At 32.8% G+C, this 19,150-nt stretch overlaps 3 protein-coding genes across 4 annotated transcripts in view; 1 reads left to right on the top strand and 2 right to left on the bottom strand.

Annotated features, from left to right (window-relative positions):
• Nucleotides 1-5,087, bottom strand: part of LOC113514066 (S phase cyclin A-associated protein in the endoplasmic reticulum) — an 89,779-nt gene extending 84,692 nt beyond the window's left edge. Inside the window, exons 1-2 of the mRNA XM_052893468.1 lie at nucleotides 4,768-5,087; nucleotides 497-717 (exon numbers count right to left, since the gene is read on the bottom strand). Coding sequence (XP_052749428.1) covers nucleotides 497-717; nucleotides 4,768-4,852 — 306 coding nt within the window. The 5' untranslated portion in view covers nucleotides 4,853-5,087. The remainder of the gene's footprint in view (nucleotides 1-496; nucleotides 718-4,767) is intronic.
• Nucleotides 5,088-6,614: 1,527 nt separating this feature from the next.
• LOC113522237 (40S ribosomal protein S11) lies at nucleotides 6,615-12,391 on the bottom strand. 2 transcript variants are annotated; one of them, XM_052893470.1, is made up of 4 exons: nucleotides 12,238-12,391; nucleotides 11,094-11,210; nucleotides 7,737-7,942; nucleotides 6,615-6,769 (listed from the first exon to the last, which is right to left on the bottom strand). In XM_052893470.1, the coding sequence occupies exons 1-4, from the start codon at nucleotides 12,247-12,249 to the stop codon at nucleotides 6,646-6,648; spliced, it is 459 nt and encodes a 152-aa protein (XP_052749430.1). In that variant the 5' UTR covers nucleotides 12,250-12,391; the 3' UTR covers nucleotides 6,615-6,645. The 2 variants fall into 2 exon arrangements, with proteins under 2 accessions (XP_052749430.1, XP_052749429.1); XM_052893469.1 differs by lacking the exon at nucleotides 11,094-11,210 and adding an exon at nucleotides 11,260-11,388 and having other exon boundaries at nucleotides 12,238-12,315.
• Nucleotides 12,392-14,940: 2,549 nt separating this feature from the next.
• On the top strand, nucleotides 14,941-19,148 carry LOC113522238 (MIP18 family protein galla-1). Its single transcript, XM_026907914.2, has 3 exons — nucleotides 14,941-15,172; nucleotides 15,253-15,516; nucleotides 19,009-19,148. The coding sequence occupies exons 1-3, from the start codon at nucleotides 15,028-15,030 to the stop codon at nucleotides 19,104-19,106; spliced, it is 507 nt and encodes a 168-aa protein (XP_026763715.1). The 5' UTR covers nucleotides 14,941-15,027; the 3' UTR covers nucleotides 19,107-19,148.
• The last annotated feature ends 2 nt before the right edge of the window (nucleotides 19,149-19,150 follow it).

Here is a 19,150-nt window from a genome sequence, read left to right as displayed (position 1 = left end):
ATTCTTCTTGTTCCCAAAAACCAAATTGGTAAAATTTGGGGGACATAAATGAGATAAAAAAAGCTACGACGGGGCAGCTTTATATTACAGTGGAAACGGCGTTGGCACAAGTGCATTATGTCACAGGGGGAGTACTTTGAAGGGGATAAAATTGATTTACCTGAATAATTGTAAAATAAAATTTTTAAAAAACTTTTATACGTACTTTCCGGACAAACCTCGTATAATCAAATTAAAAGTAAAATATACGCTTTTAACATTATTGTATATATTAGTTGTGATATAAAAATGTAAATCAAAACAAAAAAATTTTAGAAAACGTCTTTTCTCTTTTTATATAATATTCAAAGAGTATCTTCATGAAAATTTAGCATATTTATATTATTTATGTAAAGCCAACAAAGCATACACTTATATGAAGTTAAATTTCTTTTAGTAAATAAATAAATTTTTAAGAGTCAGTGTTATCACTTTTGAAGGTTGCATTGATACTTACGGCTCTGGAAAGGTCACCGAACAGCAGCGCCCAGTAGCGCGCGCGCAGCTCGGAGCGCTTGTCGCGGCCGGCGGAGGCCGAGCGCCGCGACGTCCGCGGAGCCCCGCGCCGCGCTGCCGAGCCCAGCTGTCCTCCAAACTGTCCCCCCAGCTGCCCCGCCGCCAGCCCCATAGAGACGGCCGACGATCGCGGCGGCTTGCGGGACACCCGCGCTGGTGTAGCTACATCATACAGATAAATAAGATACTTGCGCCATCTACCTTTCTCTCTGTACTTATTTACTATTTACGCCAGGTTGTCTGTAAGAGATTGCTTTTGGCGATAAGGCCGCCTTTTGTATATGCACATTCTGTATAAATACTCCCTGTATACATCTCATCTCTATTGTGCGCAATAAAGTGTTTATTGTTATTATTATAAATAAAATTTTAACTACTCTTTTTTTTATACCACTTAGAATGGCAAACAAGCTGACGGCCCACCTGATGTAAATTGGTAATCGTCGCCTATAGACATGAGCAGTACCATGGACATAACAGAGTATACTGTTTCGCCCATGATACCCCCCCATGCGTTGCAATTCCTGAGGACTCAGGTGTTATTCCTCTGTACCCAGTAAATTCACGCCATATCCCACCCTTCAAACCGAAACACAGCCATGCAAATACAACTGCTTCACGGTTGAAACACGAATAGGACAGAGGTACCCAAGCAATCGACTTTTGAACAAAGTCTCCATCTGGTATATAAAATAAAAGTACAGTGATAATCTGTCCCATATTACCAGCTTTAGGTGGAGCCCTGTCTTTTTTTTTAATTGATAAAGATTAAATGGTGCACCAGTCTAAGCTAAAGGCATAGAATGGCGGGGCACCAGTGGAGATCGAAACGGTGAGGGCAAAGTCAAGTCAATTGATCCGTTATGACAAATTCACTAGAAATTAACAATGATGACCTTCAGGGAGACTATATAGTAGCCAACCTAACAGGATAAACTAATAAGCAATTAAGGGGGATAGGGAATGTTAGTAATGGGGTCTAATTTTCCCATTACTAGTAATACACCCTATCACGTCGACGTCCACGCAGTTCTCCCTGGAAACTATCATGGTTAATTCTAGTGGAATTCGTCACGATGGGCTAACGGACCTGCTTTCATCGTCACCTATCACCACTCACTGGTGCCTCGCCAGTGTATACCGATCGCGCAAGCGGGGTAACCATTCCATTATCACTTATAAAAAAAAAATATGCAATGAATATATTTCATTGTATATATAGATATATAATTTATTTGCATTACTTACAGCACACAAATAACAACAGATATAGACAGAATCTAGAATCTACATACTCCCCCTCCCCCATTTCCTAATACACGAGGAATTATACATACATCCTAGTAGACTTATTAACAAATCAATGACACACACGGTGACGTGTAAATAACAACAATACCACAGCACAATGTGACATATTTTTTATCAACTTAACAATCACAAAGTAGACTCAGATAGTGATCACTACCAGTAACCTATTGTACTTCAAAAACAAATCAATACAAGCATGTATTTAGGTCAGAAAAAAAACTAAGTCAAAAGAGCATAGAATAATGATTTATTTGTATAGGCAAACAATAAGTTAATAATTTTAATGATGATTTTAGAGAGATAAATAGATATATAATTTATTCGCATCACTTACAGCACACAAATAACATTAGCTAGGGGGGAAAGGGATTGTTAGTAATGGAGACTGAAAATCCTATTGCTAGCAATATACCCAACCAGGTCGACCTCAATGCGGTTCGCCCTGGAAACGTATCATGATTAATTCCTGATGAATTCATCATGATGGGCTAACTGGCCTGTTGTCATTCTCATCTATCACCCTTCACTGGTGCTCCGCCAGCGTATCCCGTTAGCGCAGGCGGGGTTACCATACCATTTTCATTCATAAAAAAATAACATTAGCTACTGGTACATACGTAAAAAGAAATAAAACAAAACATATACAAAAAAAAAAAAGAAAGTACTTAAAAGAGGTTATAGAATGTCTCCTGAGTGCACCACAGTAACACATAATAGGGAATGTGAGAATGTGAATGTGAGAAAGACTCTGTTTTCCACGCTTAGCCTCTCATTTGGGCCGTTGTGCGTGTGAGTCGTGGGTAGTACAGCCAACCTAGCTCCGCCCAGAAGCGCAGAAGCTTCCTGGGTTCTTCACAGGCTTCACGGAGCGACCTCACCGTTCCGAGGATTTCTAAACGTTGATGGGCCGCAGCCTCACATTCCAGGATTACGTGAGCAGCCGTTTCTTCAGCGTCGAAACAGCCTCGACATAGAGGGCTGTCTGTGGCTCCTATTGTGTAACACACACACACATAATAGGGACAACTCAGTTTATTGCTTTGCCTTCAAAAGAGCAAAATACTGATATTCTGTTGTGGCCAAAAGCCACATATTTGTTACTACATGTTTTATCTTTAAATTCTTGTCCTTATGTTAACGTTTAGCAATGTGAAATTAGTTCAAAGTAAGAAATGAAGAGCCAACATCTTTATTATCTTCCATATTTATAATATAATTATTTTTAATGAATAAATAAAAAAATAAAATAAAAACAAATCTTCAATTATTCTAGCAACAACCCACATTCACAGCTACAGTTAACTACAGACCCAACTAGATAATATTTGTTGGCAATCGAAACACTGCGTGCCGATAGCAGAACAAGAAACAACAATGACCATGTCTTCAGGTCCCTAAATTGAGCTCAGATAATGGCGAGATGTTTAAACTACCGAAACAATGACAGTGCTGATAGTTGCTCCTTTGTTTTAGAGCTTTAGGCTTGATTGAAGGGTGAAATTAACACTTGTGCTTATTGCTTATCATGGTGATTGTGAAATGTAAAATATAATTGAATTAAGGACTAAATCTTTCTAATTCAGTGTTTTAATTATGTAGAATTGTTATTTAGTTAATAAGTTAGTTCTTTAAAAACTCTTGCCTCTTGTATCTAATATATTATAGGCTAGTTTTTGCATGCAACTCGATAAATATGGATTTTGTAAGTAGAAAAAAATCTATTAAATAGATCACTTCTAGATGATGATGCTGAATCAAGACAAAACATATATCAGATATTCAGTTGGATCTTCAAGAATATGTTTATGGAAACCATATCCAAATTAGTATAGTAGTATTTATGTAATGCCAGACCCAATATATAGCTTGTTTGCGATTCTAAGTTGTATAAAAAAAAAGGTTAGAGAAACAAGAAATCTAAAAATCATTCTTTTACCTTTCATTGTTCTTATTAAGAAACCTTTTACAAATTTTGTTATGTGTATATTAGATATAAAATTTGATTAAAATAAATACTGAATATATTTTGATTTTTGTTACTCAATCATTCTAAAATGGCTCAATTGATTTGAATGACATTTGGTACACAGATAGATCATAATATAATAATCATAGATTGCATGGGGAGGTATTATGGGCGAAACAGTATACTCTGTTAAAATACTCAAACTAAATTTGTAATGTAGGTAGTATAGTCATTTAATTGTTTATTATATAAGTAAATAGATATTACATTTAATTATGTAAAATTAAAATATATATTAATATTTCATTCAGCAGTTTATTTATACCTTTGCACCTTATGTATTAGTATTGATGTCATTCATATAGCATTTGTGCATTTTAGCTGTGTGTTAACATGCTTTCTCACTATATTACATTGACTGGAAGAGATCTCTTTCATAGATATATAATCTTACTCTTATTCTCTGTACTAGAACTTCCTAACATACTTTTATTATTAAATTAAAATAGAGAGAGCTTCTGTAGAGCTCAAGGGTTCAAAAAGTACATTTGTTTGTTATTAAGATATTGTGTTATAATGCCAAGTAAATATTATTCTAAAACACAAACAGTCAGTGCCATTTTAGTCCATTAATATTACTCACTGCAGTATAAATAAACAATGGCCCACATGACAGTCAATTCCGAGAAACATGGATCTAAATATATGATAGGTAGGTACTGCACTCAAACAATGTTACCATTAAAGCAGCCAGCTTTTAAATTTAGAATTACATTGGACCAATTTTTAAAAAATCGGCTTTTTATTAAATTTATAATAATAATAAAAACAAACTAGGGTTAGTAGTCAATACATTGACCGTTGATTCCTTAGTAAACACAGCCCTACGCCCACGATATCTCATCAACATGAGTTTCATTGACCTGGCTCCCTACCTGGTGTGTCCACCGCGACATGGAAGGCCACCAAGTTCCTGGCCTCTCTACCTTCTTCCTGCACCAACTGCCTCACTTCCTCCATTTCAAATCAACAAATATAAAATTTCGTGACAAACATAGGTAGAGTATGCGCATCCCTAACGCATACGCGTACATTAAAGCAACTTTACGCGATAATAAGGACGTAGGGACTTTATTCATACGTAAATGTACAATGTAATAAAAATTAACTAACAAAGAAAGCTTTAAATAAGAAAAATAAATGATGATCGAATATTTTCATAACAACAGTAACAACTTGCGTTTGACACCTTGATTTGACAGTCTAAATGTTGCCACATCTTCCACAGTACCATAATCAAGATGAATTTAACCTCGAAACTGATCACTTCCTGATTTAAAAGAGATAGGGAACGTTATTTATACTTATTTCTAGATACTATCATAAATCTATATGTCTTTTTGTTTGTTCAATAATAATGTAAACAACATTCAAATCAATGTAAAACTACATAGAGTTAAGAATTAGGTGGTCTTATACATCTATACTACTGAAATGGTAATTTACACCAGTAAACAAGAATACCTATCACATCAACTTGCGGTAATTATAAGTACTCATTATGATTTGTGATCAGTAAATCAGATATTTAAAAGAAATAAGAAATGAAAGAATAAATTATTCTTCAAAATCATATCCATTATAGCACGGCTTGAAAATAATTATGTAAAATTGCATTCATATGCATCTGTTATGCCATGCCTGTGTGTGATTATAGACACTATTAGAATTTCTGAGCAAAATAAATTTAGGGGTGAAGAAGGATATACACTTAGATTATATATATATATATATATATATATATATATATATATATATATATATATATATATATATATATATATATATATATATATATATATATATATATATATATATATATATATATATATATATATATATATATATATATATATATACGCTACTTTTCTTCATTCTAATCACGAGGACGAAATCGCGAGTAAAAGCTAGTACTCTATAATTGTGTTGCAAATCAACTGTGCTTGCATGGCTGTCTATAGGGACTGAACAGTAGAATATAGTAAGAAATTATTGGGTACCGAGACATACAATCTTATCCTGCAAATAGCAATTAGACAATCCTACCATTAATGCCTTAGTTCTTTTTTTTTTAACGTTGATAATGAAATGGTAACCCTGTTTGCGTTAACGGTATACGTTGGCAGGGCATGAATGAAGGATAAAGGCAGGTCAGTTAACACATTGTGTGTATACACCTTTATGGTTTCCAGGGGGAAACCACGTGGAGGTTGACCTAACAGGGTATATTACTAGAAATGAGACGGGCAGTCTGTATTACTGATGATTATAGAGATAACGGATTATTAATAATGGGGAGTTCTTAATTTCGGAGAGAATTTAGTTTTAATTGATAAATCTTTATCTGATACATTCATCACGATGAGCCAACAAACCGGGTATAAAATCACCTATAATCCCTTACTGGTGCCTCACCCGCGAATATATTTTATGACATACTATTTAGCATTCTAAGCTGCATGAAAAAACAGCTTTTTTTTAATTTGCAAAATTAGTATGAAACGGTCATTTACTTATGTAATCTATTTTTATACATAATTTTAAATCATTCTACCACTATATATATGAAAAAAAAAATTATAAACTTATTTGGTAGTATCGGTAGATTATATCCCTCTTATGGTGAGAGTATGTGTATGATGGTAGTTGGCCACAACACTATTGCAGCTCAGTGAATTGTTTCATGCTACGTTTAAAGGTTCTACGTAGGATTAAAACAAAATTTGTTTTACTTATAAAGTATATTTATTACATTAGAATTTTTTAAAGGACTTCTTTGAGCCTTTACCCTTGGAAACTTTCAGTACATTGAATCGTACAGTTTTAGATAGTGGCCGACATTCACCGATGGTCACTATGTCTCCTAGCTCCACGTCTCTGAAATTATAAATGTTGCTAGTCAGTAAAAATGTTATTTTATACTATTTTTTTTTTTTTGTTTATATAGTTGTAAAAATAAAAATCAGAGGTTGGGTTAGAACACGATTTTCGTCATGTTGTGGTCAGAAGACCGTCGTGTGGGTATCATCATTCATTTTTAGAACAATTACAACTTATTTCATGTATAGTTTAACAATCAGCCAGTTATCTACCAGTTACCTATTCAGCATGTTTACAAGTGATTGCAAAAAGTTTGCAATTCATCTTGTACTTTTTGTGTTATGATTACATAGCTAATTATGAAGATATTCTTTTTAATCCCCATTGGTCCCATATAATGTTTGTGTGGCATCATTTTTATCTAAAGCATTTGATGTACTTACGTCGTCTATGTATACGCTTCATATAGAGATAAATAAACCCCATGCAGAACCCCTTATTCATAAAAACGTCAAACCTCTAGTTCCTAACTAACATATCGTCATATTCGTAGAATACTGACGGATATATATATGTAATATTTGTCAGATCCGTCAGTATTCTACGACTATGACGATATTTTAGCTATGGACGTGTTCTGTTCTTTTCTTTAGTCTAAGTTCTCAATTTGAAAGACAAAAAACTATATAAGTTAAAAAAAAGGTTTGTACGACGTTTTAGTTCTTATGAATAAGAGGATATGTAAATTACAGGATACGAAACTCTACTGTAGTCTGTAATTTTTGCTTTTTCATTATATATATTATTCTTGCCGTGTGATATAAACATTTTGCCCCGAAACAGAAAACCAGTTTAATTGTCACAGTATGATATCAACATGGGAGAAAACATTATTATTTATTTAATAAAGAATTTTCTAAAAATCGATTCAGATTTGGCGACGAAGTCACATCACAAAAAAATTACATTTTTAGGAAGTAGCTTCGTAAAATTAAATGAACCAAAAAAATTTTTGTGTACACACCTGAAGCAAGGCGACAAATGTACAGACATGTTCCTGTGGCGTTTCTCGAATCTATTATACTTGGGCAGGTAGTGGAGGTAGTCACGTCTGATTACGATCGTCCTCTGCATCTTCATCTTCTGCACCACGCCGGTGAGGATTCGGCCACGGATCGACACGTTGCCGGTGAACGGGCACTTCTTGTCGATGTACGTGCCTTCGATCGCCTGTAAACGTGATGTTCAGAACATTGAGATTCTTGGTACTGGCTGTATATAATGAGGGACCATTTTTCTAATTTTATATCAATTGTTCTTATTTATCATTCTTTAAAGGGGACGTCGATTAATTACATTAGATATTTCAATTTGACCCTAGACCTAAACACCGATGAGATTTAAATTTTTTTACGTAAAATTTCAAGATTTCATTGAAGTCACATTTTGTTTTGTTTTTTAGAAGAAAAATTTACATGACATTTTATTGATACTTTCTACCCTCTATGAATTGTACGAATTTTCCCTTCCTATTTTAAGTTTAAGGCTCTCTAGTGTTACAGCCATAATAACTATAGACCTATATATTGTAGCTAAAATATGAATTAATTTGTTGGACAGCGATCAGAGTATGGGTTAGAACACGATCTTCATCAGATTGTACTCAGAAGACCGTCGTGTGGATTTCATCATTTCACTGTCCACTTTATTTATTCCTATGGCAATAAATATGATGTTATATTGTTACAAATCATTACATATGCCCAATGTGTACTGATTGAACTTCAATGACGGTATTAGTTTGAGGCTAAGGCACAATAATTGGTAAAGCTATCGCGTAACATAAATATATATCATAGACGGAGTATAACGTGGAAAATAAACACAACAATTTAGCTGAATCGACTGTTAAAAGTCGATTAAAAATATTTACAGGATTTTATGGAAATCAATGTAAACTTCTGAAGCAAAAATTAAAAACAGAAAATTAAAATTAACTTCTAAACTGATCAATTTTTCCAAGAAATTATCATTTTCATTAAAAAAAAAGGAACAAAAATAGTTTTTTTTCGAAACTACCTATTGACATGGTGCTTTAGGTGGTTATAATGGGAGACTCTTGTCCTAATGTTAACTTATTTTTAGTTGTATCTATGGGAAGAAATATCAATTTCACTGTATACAGAATACAGAGTAAAAATTTTTGTCACTGGTCAATCTCAAAAACGGACTCGTAATTACCACCACAGAACCGCTTACCATCAGGTGAGTCGTATACTTGTTTTTTTTTTTATACAACTTAGAATGGCAAACAAGCTGACGGCCCACCTGATGGAAAGTGGTAATCGTTGCCTATAGACTTGCCTTGACTTGCCTTTAACCGTTTTAAGCACTTTTTTCCTATTAAAACTAAAATTACACTTATTCAAACACTTATTCTCCCCATTATTGATTATGCTGATGTGTGTTATCCTGATCTTAACGAAGATCTTCTTAATAAATTAGATCGTCTAATCAATAGTTCTATTCGTTTCATCTTCTGTCTGCGTAAATATGATCACATATCTTCGTACAGATTTCAGTTAAAATGGCTCCCTATACGCCAACGCAGACAGTTGAGGTTGCTTTGCAACATTTTCTCTCTTCTTATTAGTCCCTTATCACCAGAATACTTGAAATGTAGATTCAAATATCTCTGTGATTCTCATACACGCGAACTTCGTTCTAACGACTCTCTTGTTCTCTCTATTCCTCTACATCGTTCTGCTTTTGTTTCCAATTCCTTTACACTTGAGGCCTCACGACAATGTGATTTATTCCTACAATGTGATTTATTCCGACAAACAGATGTTATTCCTCTGTACCCAGTAAATTCACGCCATATCCCACCCTGCAAACCGAAATACAGCCATGCAAGTCTTTGACCACTGCTTACAGAAACTAAATCGATATCATTACCAACCACGTGTTAGTGAAATAAATACCCCATTTTTATATAACTAAACAATGTTACCACTTCAGTAGACACATTGATTCCCATAAGGCTTCACATAACAATTACAATTTATCCACATGCAAACCCTATCATTAATTGTGGGCTTAGACAATATTAGGTACATTTATAAACATAAACATGCTTTATACAATCTCCCAAGGTGAAAGAGACTGGAACAATAATGAATTCCATGGAATATTCCAAGAAAGGAGAGATGTCCTGTCTCTGGAATGGATATATGTTATGATTATAATGAGCATGCAATGGTAATGGGTAATTGTGTTAATATTATGCGATTTAATGTTTAGAACCATTTTCTTTTTGTTAATATAAATGTTATATGGACAAATTACATATGGTATATATCTATATAATTTGCGTTTGACACAAATAGTAAACAATAATGGTACGATTTTAACTATAGAAATTAGTATGTACAAAATTAAGAATTAAAATCTTGCATAAGATTTTTTTATGCAAGACAGAGTTGTAAAACAAATTAATATTGTTTACTAGTTGTGAAAATTACGAATAAACAGTACAGTTAGCAATGGTTTAGGTGAAATGACTTTTTTAATGGATGATATGTGGATCTGATAGAGTATATTGCTAGCAATGGGGCTACTAGTCCCCATTACTAACAATCTCTCTACCAAATGGAATAATTTGCATGTGATTACATGTGATACCTTATTTAGCAATATGTCATATTTAAAGTGCAAATGATAATATAATATTTTAATAGTAAATGTAAGAAATATTGAATTAAACTAGGTACCACATATTCTTCACACAATTGTTACTGTGCATATTCCTATCTTACTGATAGAAATATTATCTTGCATGAACATGACGTCCCTGAATGACAATGATCTCCTTCAATATGATCCTGTATTCATATATCTTTTATATGGCATGTGTAACTATTATTCTTTGATATCCCTATTTTAATCCCTATGAGGCTGGCATAGTCACTCCTGGTGTACTAAAGCCTCAACAAAAATTTGATGAAAAAAAAAATTCTTTGATATAATAATTAGACTCGACTTGTGCAATATCTAAGCAAAACCCCACACAAGGGCTAGAGGACAAACTAGATTAAAATAAGCTTGAACATTTCAGGTTTATAAGAAATTCTATTGATTCCCAGAAGTGGATATTAATGTATTATTATGCCCGACACTTCTGGTTCACAATTAATTAATCTGTATATCTAGTTTCTTTATACTACATCAATTAATATAATCATTTCAATGGACACATGCTCAAAATAAAAGATCTATGGATAAAGTAATTCCCATAACGAAGCATAGATCAGCTGGACATAGCACGTAGCCACCACCACATAGAGCGTCCCGCCTGAAACCTCTGAAAAATGGGACAGACCTCACGCGGCGTCTTGAAACCTAGACCGACATTCTTATGATGTCGCATGTCCTTCCTCTTGAGGCCGCCTTTGCGGTTGAGGAACACGGTCGCCTGTTTCTGAAACGCTTTCTCTGTCTACGGAAAAGAACACACATGTTAATGGTCACTCGAGTCATGCAGTTACCTCACGCGGTGTTTTGAAACCAAGGCCCACATCTTTGTGGTACCTCAACGGTTTGCGGCTCCGTTTCAGACCGATCCCCTTCTTACGATTCAAGAATACAGTAGGTTGCTTTTGAAATGAACGTTCCGTCTGCAATTTTTAATTTTTATTAGTAACATCATTAAATTTAACACTACTGTACAGTCATATTTACTTTAATTTACCAAGTACAGATAAATTAATCTGTAATTACAAAAGAAAATCCATAATAATAAAATATGTTAATTGAAACAAATTATAACTAAAATTTATTAAAGTATAATGAATAATTTTTTTTAATTAAAAATATTTCTTATAACACTTTATTATGCATAAGTGAAAGGTATAGAAGTATGCATTACAAAACATATACAAAATAATAAATAAATAATAACTAAAGAAGCCTTCATTTTACGCATATTTAGTATATTTAAGTAGATACTTTGCAATTCTAACTTTCGAGGGAAATATTAGTTTAATTAGTACCAAGACTACTAATTATCCTAAGTATATATAAATATTTTGTTAACATATTTATTCATGCCTTTAATAATACAAAACTAAACTTGAGTAAACTTATTAATATTCTCTTTTATTAATAATATTTTGTTATTATTCTTTGAGAAAATAGACGAAAAACTAACCTAATTAGAAAACACATTTTTCGAAATTATTATTTAAGGGGTATGAGTACTAACTTCTATAAAATATGATGTTACATTATAATGTTCATTTCAATTATAATTTAATGCATTTTTACAAGAATTAAATAGAAAACAATTGTTGATTACCCGCTCCACGTGTGTGATTTAGCTGTGTTCATTTTTACTATAATACACTTTTTAAACCAAAAGTTTTTACTACATATAACCATTTAACATTAAACAAAATTTATAATTTAACAATTAAGCAAAACACAGCTTAATTTGTAATTATTTTACGAAAATTTTTAACACTTACCTGATCCGCCATTTTGCTTGACAATGAAAAGAAAATAAAAATGTTGCCAACTATCTATGCGCGACTTTACTAATCTGACTAATAATTATTCGACCTAGCAATTCATTCGGATTATTCGAATGATAATTAAATCAAACATTAATTTTATTCATCTTCCATTAATATCAGCCGACTATTAATGTTGTCCAACTACTAATATTATTTGACTACTAATTTCATAAAAAAATCCATATATTTTGTTGCTCGTTGTGTAAATAAAGTTACCAATACGTTAGAAAAAGATAAATGTATAATAACGCATTTGCTTTTTGAACAGTTCATAAGGTTATTACACTATCTAACGTGAGCTCTATCTGTTGTTTACACCTGCCAATTCAGAAAGAACCTGATGCTAGTGATGGGACTCGATTGATTTTTTTTATTCGAGTCACTCGGTTATTGATAAGTTACTCAATCGAATGCCACTCGTAATTGAAGATAAAACTCGAGTGATTTTTATTGACTCGAATCACTCGGAATATAAAACTCGAGTGACCAAAATTTTAAAACGAATAAAACAGTATTAATTTTACATAGAAAATGTGTATTCATTTTCTCAAAAAAAAAAATCTAAACAAAATGTAAAAAATAAATTTTCCTTCAAACTAAACCTGTCATACATAATCAAGAAACCTCTTATATCAACTATCAGTCAAATTAAATATATAATACCATAATCTACTACTAATAAGTTCTAATCCAATTTAATTTATTCTAACAAGGAACTTTCATGAGATCCAAATATAAACAGTTTTATATATATAATCTTACACAATTTATGTAATAATATACGTGTTTTAAAATTAACTTAAATAAAACTTAAATAAACTCAACAAAAAAAAAAAAAAAAAAAATGTAAATTTAAGGAGAAAAAAAATTTAACTGAAATTGGTGTAAAAACAAATTTAAAAAAAAAAATTGATAAATTTTTTTACCAAACAGCTTCGATAATATCGACTTCAGCACACTTTCTAAAATAATAGAAGAATGTTTCTCCGTAACCTCTTTAGCAGTAACAGTTTGCGAAAAAAGTTTTGAATTATAAGTATTGTAATAGTTAGGTATGCTTTATTATTGTCAGAAGTCCATAAATCTGTTGTAGCAGCCGTATATTCAACTAAATGTAGAATATCTACAATTATATGTTTCGGCATATATTTGCATCATGGAAGAATTTTCTCTCATAAATACTAGTTTTTTGCTACCGCGGGTAAATCTTGTCACAATTTGAATTTCTCAATCAGTTCGGTATAAACCAACAAAACAAGTGGTACGAGTCAACTAGTTTCACTCGTAATTCGAGTCGACACGATTCACTCGAAACTAGAGTCGTAATAAATTTAACTCGAGTGCAAGTAATATAGAAACTACTCGAGTCACTCGAGTGAAAAGCAACTCGAATCCCATCACTACCTGATGCATACTTTTGAAATTAACAGAGTTGAATAAATACTTTATTCCGGTAAAATTAGTTATTGATGAAATGTTAACGAATCGAAATGTAATTGAATCGACCCCTACTGTGGTATTTATTATACGTATAGTACTATCAATCTTTGACGTGAATTAAAAATAGTACCTGGTTTTCTTTTATAAATTATCATTTATAAAATCTAAAACCGCAGGAATTGGATTTAGTTTTTTATAAATGATAATTTAAATCTTATACACTTAATATCATCACTGAAATTAAATGAAATGAAACTACATAGTATAAAACAAAGTCGCTGTCGTTGTTTGTCCGCCCCCTTAAAGCTTTAAAACTACGCAATGGATTTTGAAGCCGTTTTCTTTTAATATAATTTGTGACTCAAGATGAAGGTTTATATATATAATACATGCATAATGTTATAGAGAAACATTAATAAATTTAAAGGTTTCTAATGTCTTCTTTGTTTCTTTGTTTGCAATTTCTTGATAAGTGATTCAAAAGAAAGGTTTATATATATATAATACATGCATAATATTGTAGAGTAACACTGATAAATTTAAAGGTTTTTAATGTGATGTCGTAAATAAACACATTTTTTTGCGCTTACATTGCAATTGCTGGCTGAACTCCACTAGATAAATCAAAATAATATGCTACAGTATTGTAGACCTTAAAAGGGTCAACAAAAAATTCCGTGATCTATCTCTTAAGGATAACCCATAATAATCATTTTTATCCTTTACATTTTACGAGAAAAAATGGCTTATTTACGAAGTGATTTTAAGCAATACAGCATTAATTTTTATCCAATTAAGTACCTCAAATACATTTTCCATTTAATATAGATCAATATGGTTCTCAACAGCCTGCAATTTAAATTAATATTTCCGAAGATATTACAGATTTAAAATAAGAAAAAAGCTGTAAACGTTATTTATAAGGACATTCTGTAGTAGATAGGTATATTTAATAACAGCATTACTCCCGTGCGAAGCCCGGGCAGGTCGCTAGTAACATATAATTTAAGGTTTAACTCAAGACGTTTGGTCGTTGATGATTGAACCGTATTTCAATAGTACGTTATACTAAGTTTATGATTTCGATATATTTGTGTCATGGACGAAAGTTACATTATCCTACATCTATGATACTAGCATTTTTGTTCTATTCAACGAAAGAATATCATTTTTGATAATCATTGAATGAATGAATTATGAATGAGATGAAAATGATTGATTGATAAAACAACAAAACAAATATGTCTGCCATGTAACTATAGAATTTCGCTATTTGTAATAACAAAGAATAATTTGAACGATATGATATCTTTCTTTTCGAAGCTCTCGTTAAATAACGCTGCAAAATCTCCTATAGAGTTCGCTAAGCCAGCTTATATGGATAAAAGTGCTACATTGCAGGAGCTCGGCTACAATGACGAGAACGACCTAAGGGAAACGATTTATGGTTTGTTTTGAGCATTACCAGTGGTTTTGGGTAATAGGACTGCTTTTGTGTGTATAATAACCCGTGCTGTGATGTTTTAGACTTTTTGCGGACCATACGGGACCCGGAAAAGCCGAGTACTCTGGAAGATTTGAAAGTTGTTTACGAGGACGGTATATTTGTGAAAGAGCCCACCGAAGATAAAGTGCCTGTTTTGAGAGTGGAGTACAATCCCACAGTGCCCCATTGTTCGCTGGCGACACTCATAGGCCTGTGCATCAGGATTAAGATCCAACGCTCCCTCCATCATCCTGTTAAACTGGACATCTATATCAAGAAAGGGGCACACACTACAGAAGATGAAAGTAAGTTTACTTTTAATCTACTACTACTATTACAAATTATCTATTGTTATTTATACAACAACAACAAAAGTATCTAATGTTTGCTATTTGAAAATAGAACCTGTTGCTAGGTAGTTAGGTGCCTATTTATTCTCTCTATTATTATTAACAACCTCACAGTCAGAATTTTTTGCCTGCACCACATTTTTACAATGTAAACAAACTGAGCAGGTACTAAAGAAAAGAGACAATGGTGTTTGTTGATTTTTTTTTTTGCAGATTTAGTTTGCCTTGATTAGGAAAATTACATTATTTTACACATGGGTTGACTATTGTTTGTCATTAACCATTTGTCACAACTATTGTTATGACAAATAGTTATAGTATCATAAAAATAAAAACTTTAATAAGTATATTGGAACTAATAATTATATTTTGAATAGTAATTTTGTTTGAAAGAAAGAGATAAAACACATCAACAAATGTCTATTGTTTATATAAAATAACAGGGTTTGTAATTTCAGTGTCATATCCCACCTTAATTCTTGGTACATATTTAATTGCTGTGTATTTTAGTAATATATTATATGTTAGGACACTTGATACGACATGACGAACTTATGAATTTTATAATAGAAGGTAAGATAGAAGGAAGAAGGATGGGTGAAAATGGTAGACCGAGACATAGTTACATCAGGCATGAGAATAAAAACAAGGAAGAATTCATCAGAATTAACCATGATAGTTGGTGTCGTGTCATATCAAGAGGTGAAGAGACTCGCTGAAAATCGTAGTGAGTGGCAAGAGCTCCACCGACAAGAGCGCAGCTCTTAAATGGATAGATAGATTAAAATACAAACTAGAGGATGTCTACATGGGAGATATTTAAGAAAAAAATAATATGATGGGTCCTAAGGATAGGTCATAAGACAAATAGATATAAAAACAATCCCAGTACAACATACCAGCCTACCAGCATCACACAAAACCAATTAACCAAATTGAATGTGCTCTCCACAGTTGTATTCCTGAAGGTATTGTTGGAGTTTTAATACTGGCTGTTGACACTGAGGTTTTTTTTAGAACAATGTATTATTTTTAAATTTGTTCTATGTCAGATTTTTATAAGACTTGTCTCGTCTTGTATCTACACATATTGTATATATTGTTGTTCTAAAGAATATTATTTTTCACTGTGACCCTCTACAGGTATAACTTAAAAACTGGTGTATGTTTTATTTTGTTACCCCATTTAGAAGTGGTTTCATTGGTACTCCCACAGTTTTAATTATTAACAGTGGCATGTGATATTATGTAACAAGCAAATTAACTCAATTTCAAATTAATAATGATTTATTAAGAAAAATAGTTGTAAATGTTATTACCGTTACCGTTATAAATTTTAGATAATTTTTTCATTCATATATATAAGGATATTCATATTCCCAAAGAGGGTTGACGTCAAGCAGGTGGCCGGTCGTAAAACTAAAAACCAAATCTTTTTGTAATATGGATAAAATCATATTACGCGGACCCCAAATGATTGGGATAAGGGTAGGAAGATGATGATGATGATTCATATATATAAAAGTGCAGTGTAGTAGTACAGATTAATGCATTATAATAGTGCATTGAATAGAAACAGTTGAAATGTTAGAACTGTACAATTGTGATGGAAAAGAACAGAAAATCTCATAGGAATATATCTTATTAATAGTAATAGCAAAGATAATATAATACTAAACTAGTACTTGCAACAGTGATTCATCTGTGAACTAATCTTGCCTAGTGATTACACAAGTCCTTATTGTGCCAATCAATGTTGTATGGAAAATTCTAAGTGTATTTTTATAGTTAAAACTTTTGTAAGCACACATTATATTTTAATAACTACCATTTTAACTTATGTATAATTAAATTGACAAAGCTCGACTTGTTTCGGAATCAGTTTGTGATCCTTAGTCATGAGTGATTATGACGCGAGCACGAGCCTGACTGCGTGCTTCGGCCCACTGAATGCGAGCTGTAGATGCTAGCGGCACCGTCACAAATAGGAAAGACAGTGTTTGGATCTCTTCGGGAATGAACGGCTGGTCTCCATAGTCTTCCTTTTTACCTGCCATGTTATTGCCACTAGTTGTGTTGGTTTGCCATCGTGTACATACCATGCTCATAGTGTTGCCCTTCAATTGTATTTTTCTAGTTTAAACAGATAGGTACAATGTTAAAATGATTCTTAATAGATAGTTTGCATTGAATTGTACAGATTTATTGTATAAAAATTTATGTATAATATGAGTAGTTTTAAGTTTGAAAAATAAAGATTTTTCTGATCGTCCTTTAATACCCATAAAACTTATAGAATAGAGCAACAGTTATAGATTTATTGTGATTTCTGCCTTGATAGGATTATAAATAACACAGAAAAAAAAGCACCCTGCTACATAGAATATAGGAATATAGTTTTCGTTTAAAATTAGGCTATAATAGGGTCCTAAATAGTTGAAAATAGGGTGCTAGATAGAATTAATACATATAACAGACAGACATACAGCATAGGCAGTTATGTACATACATTATACTACATACATTACATTACATACTACATACGTACATTATACTACAGTTTTATAGAAATAGAATAGCTTGTAATGTACGCTGCATGGAATTCATTGCGATAATGACGCCGCACGTCGTGCCCTGGCCGATATTTATATGAGGGGCAAAGGGAGCGGGGCCACATATAAGCCGTAAATCAGTAAATTCGCTGAATATTCGTTAATTGCTCACCGTGCAGCACACAAAATATATGCCAAATACACAATGTAAACAACCCTACCACTAGCCGTAAGCATCGTATTGTACACTGTAGCATTTTCGATAAAATAGAAAAATAAATAGTTCTAGATAGAGGGGGTGAGGGTGCTAGTTTGTCACTGGTCCACTGGCCAGTCATAATAGATCAGTATAAATATAGCACAGGTCGAGACATTCGACACCTTCATTCGAACGATAATAAGAGAAATCCTCCGAAACAACAGAAGAAATTAAAGCAAACTAATGCTTCTGTCTGACTATCTCATTATTTCATTTAGATCCTTTAAATAGTTGTTTCATTTATCGCCTCCATTCCCCGTTCACCTCTCTTCAGTCTTCAATCCATCTTTCTACGTATCATCATTCGCCCGTCTTCTTCACAATATTATCGTATTCGTCATAATCATCATGTTTCGATATAGTTGGTACCCACGCACCTTCTTCGATTTAATCAACGCCTTCGTCATCGACTGAGAACCATTTAAATCGGTGTTCTGTATACAGGGTGCCGTTCTAGTTGAAATAAGTTTATATTCAGGTGTACCAGCGCTCCGATGCTAGCCGACCCACCTTCCGACCCTCGGGGGCAGCGGCATCATACAGAAAGTATCGTGTACGACTTTAGCTCTAAACACCCTGAATTCGAGTAATACTGTCGCAATTATTGTTTTAATGCAAATATTTTTCTTGTTTCAGTTAATAAACAAATCAACGATAAAGAGCGGATTGCAGCAGCGATGGAAAATCCTAATTTGAGGAACCTCGTCGAAAACTGTATAGCTGACGAGGAATAACCGCTGCACCTTACGGAAAATTGAATATTTGTAGTTATAGAACA

Source organism: Galleria mellonella, unplaced genomic scaffold (genome assembly GCF_026898425.1).
Source record: "Galleria mellonella isolate WM207_F2 unplaced genomic scaffold, CSIRO_AGI_GalMel_v1 utg176, whole genome shotgun sequence".
Taxonomy (NCBI): domain Eukaryota; kingdom Metazoa; phylum Arthropoda; class Insecta; order Lepidoptera; family Pyralidae; genus Galleria; species Galleria mellonella.
Note: the sequence above shows the minus strand (reverse complement) of the source record. Positions and strands in the feature narration are given on the sequence as shown.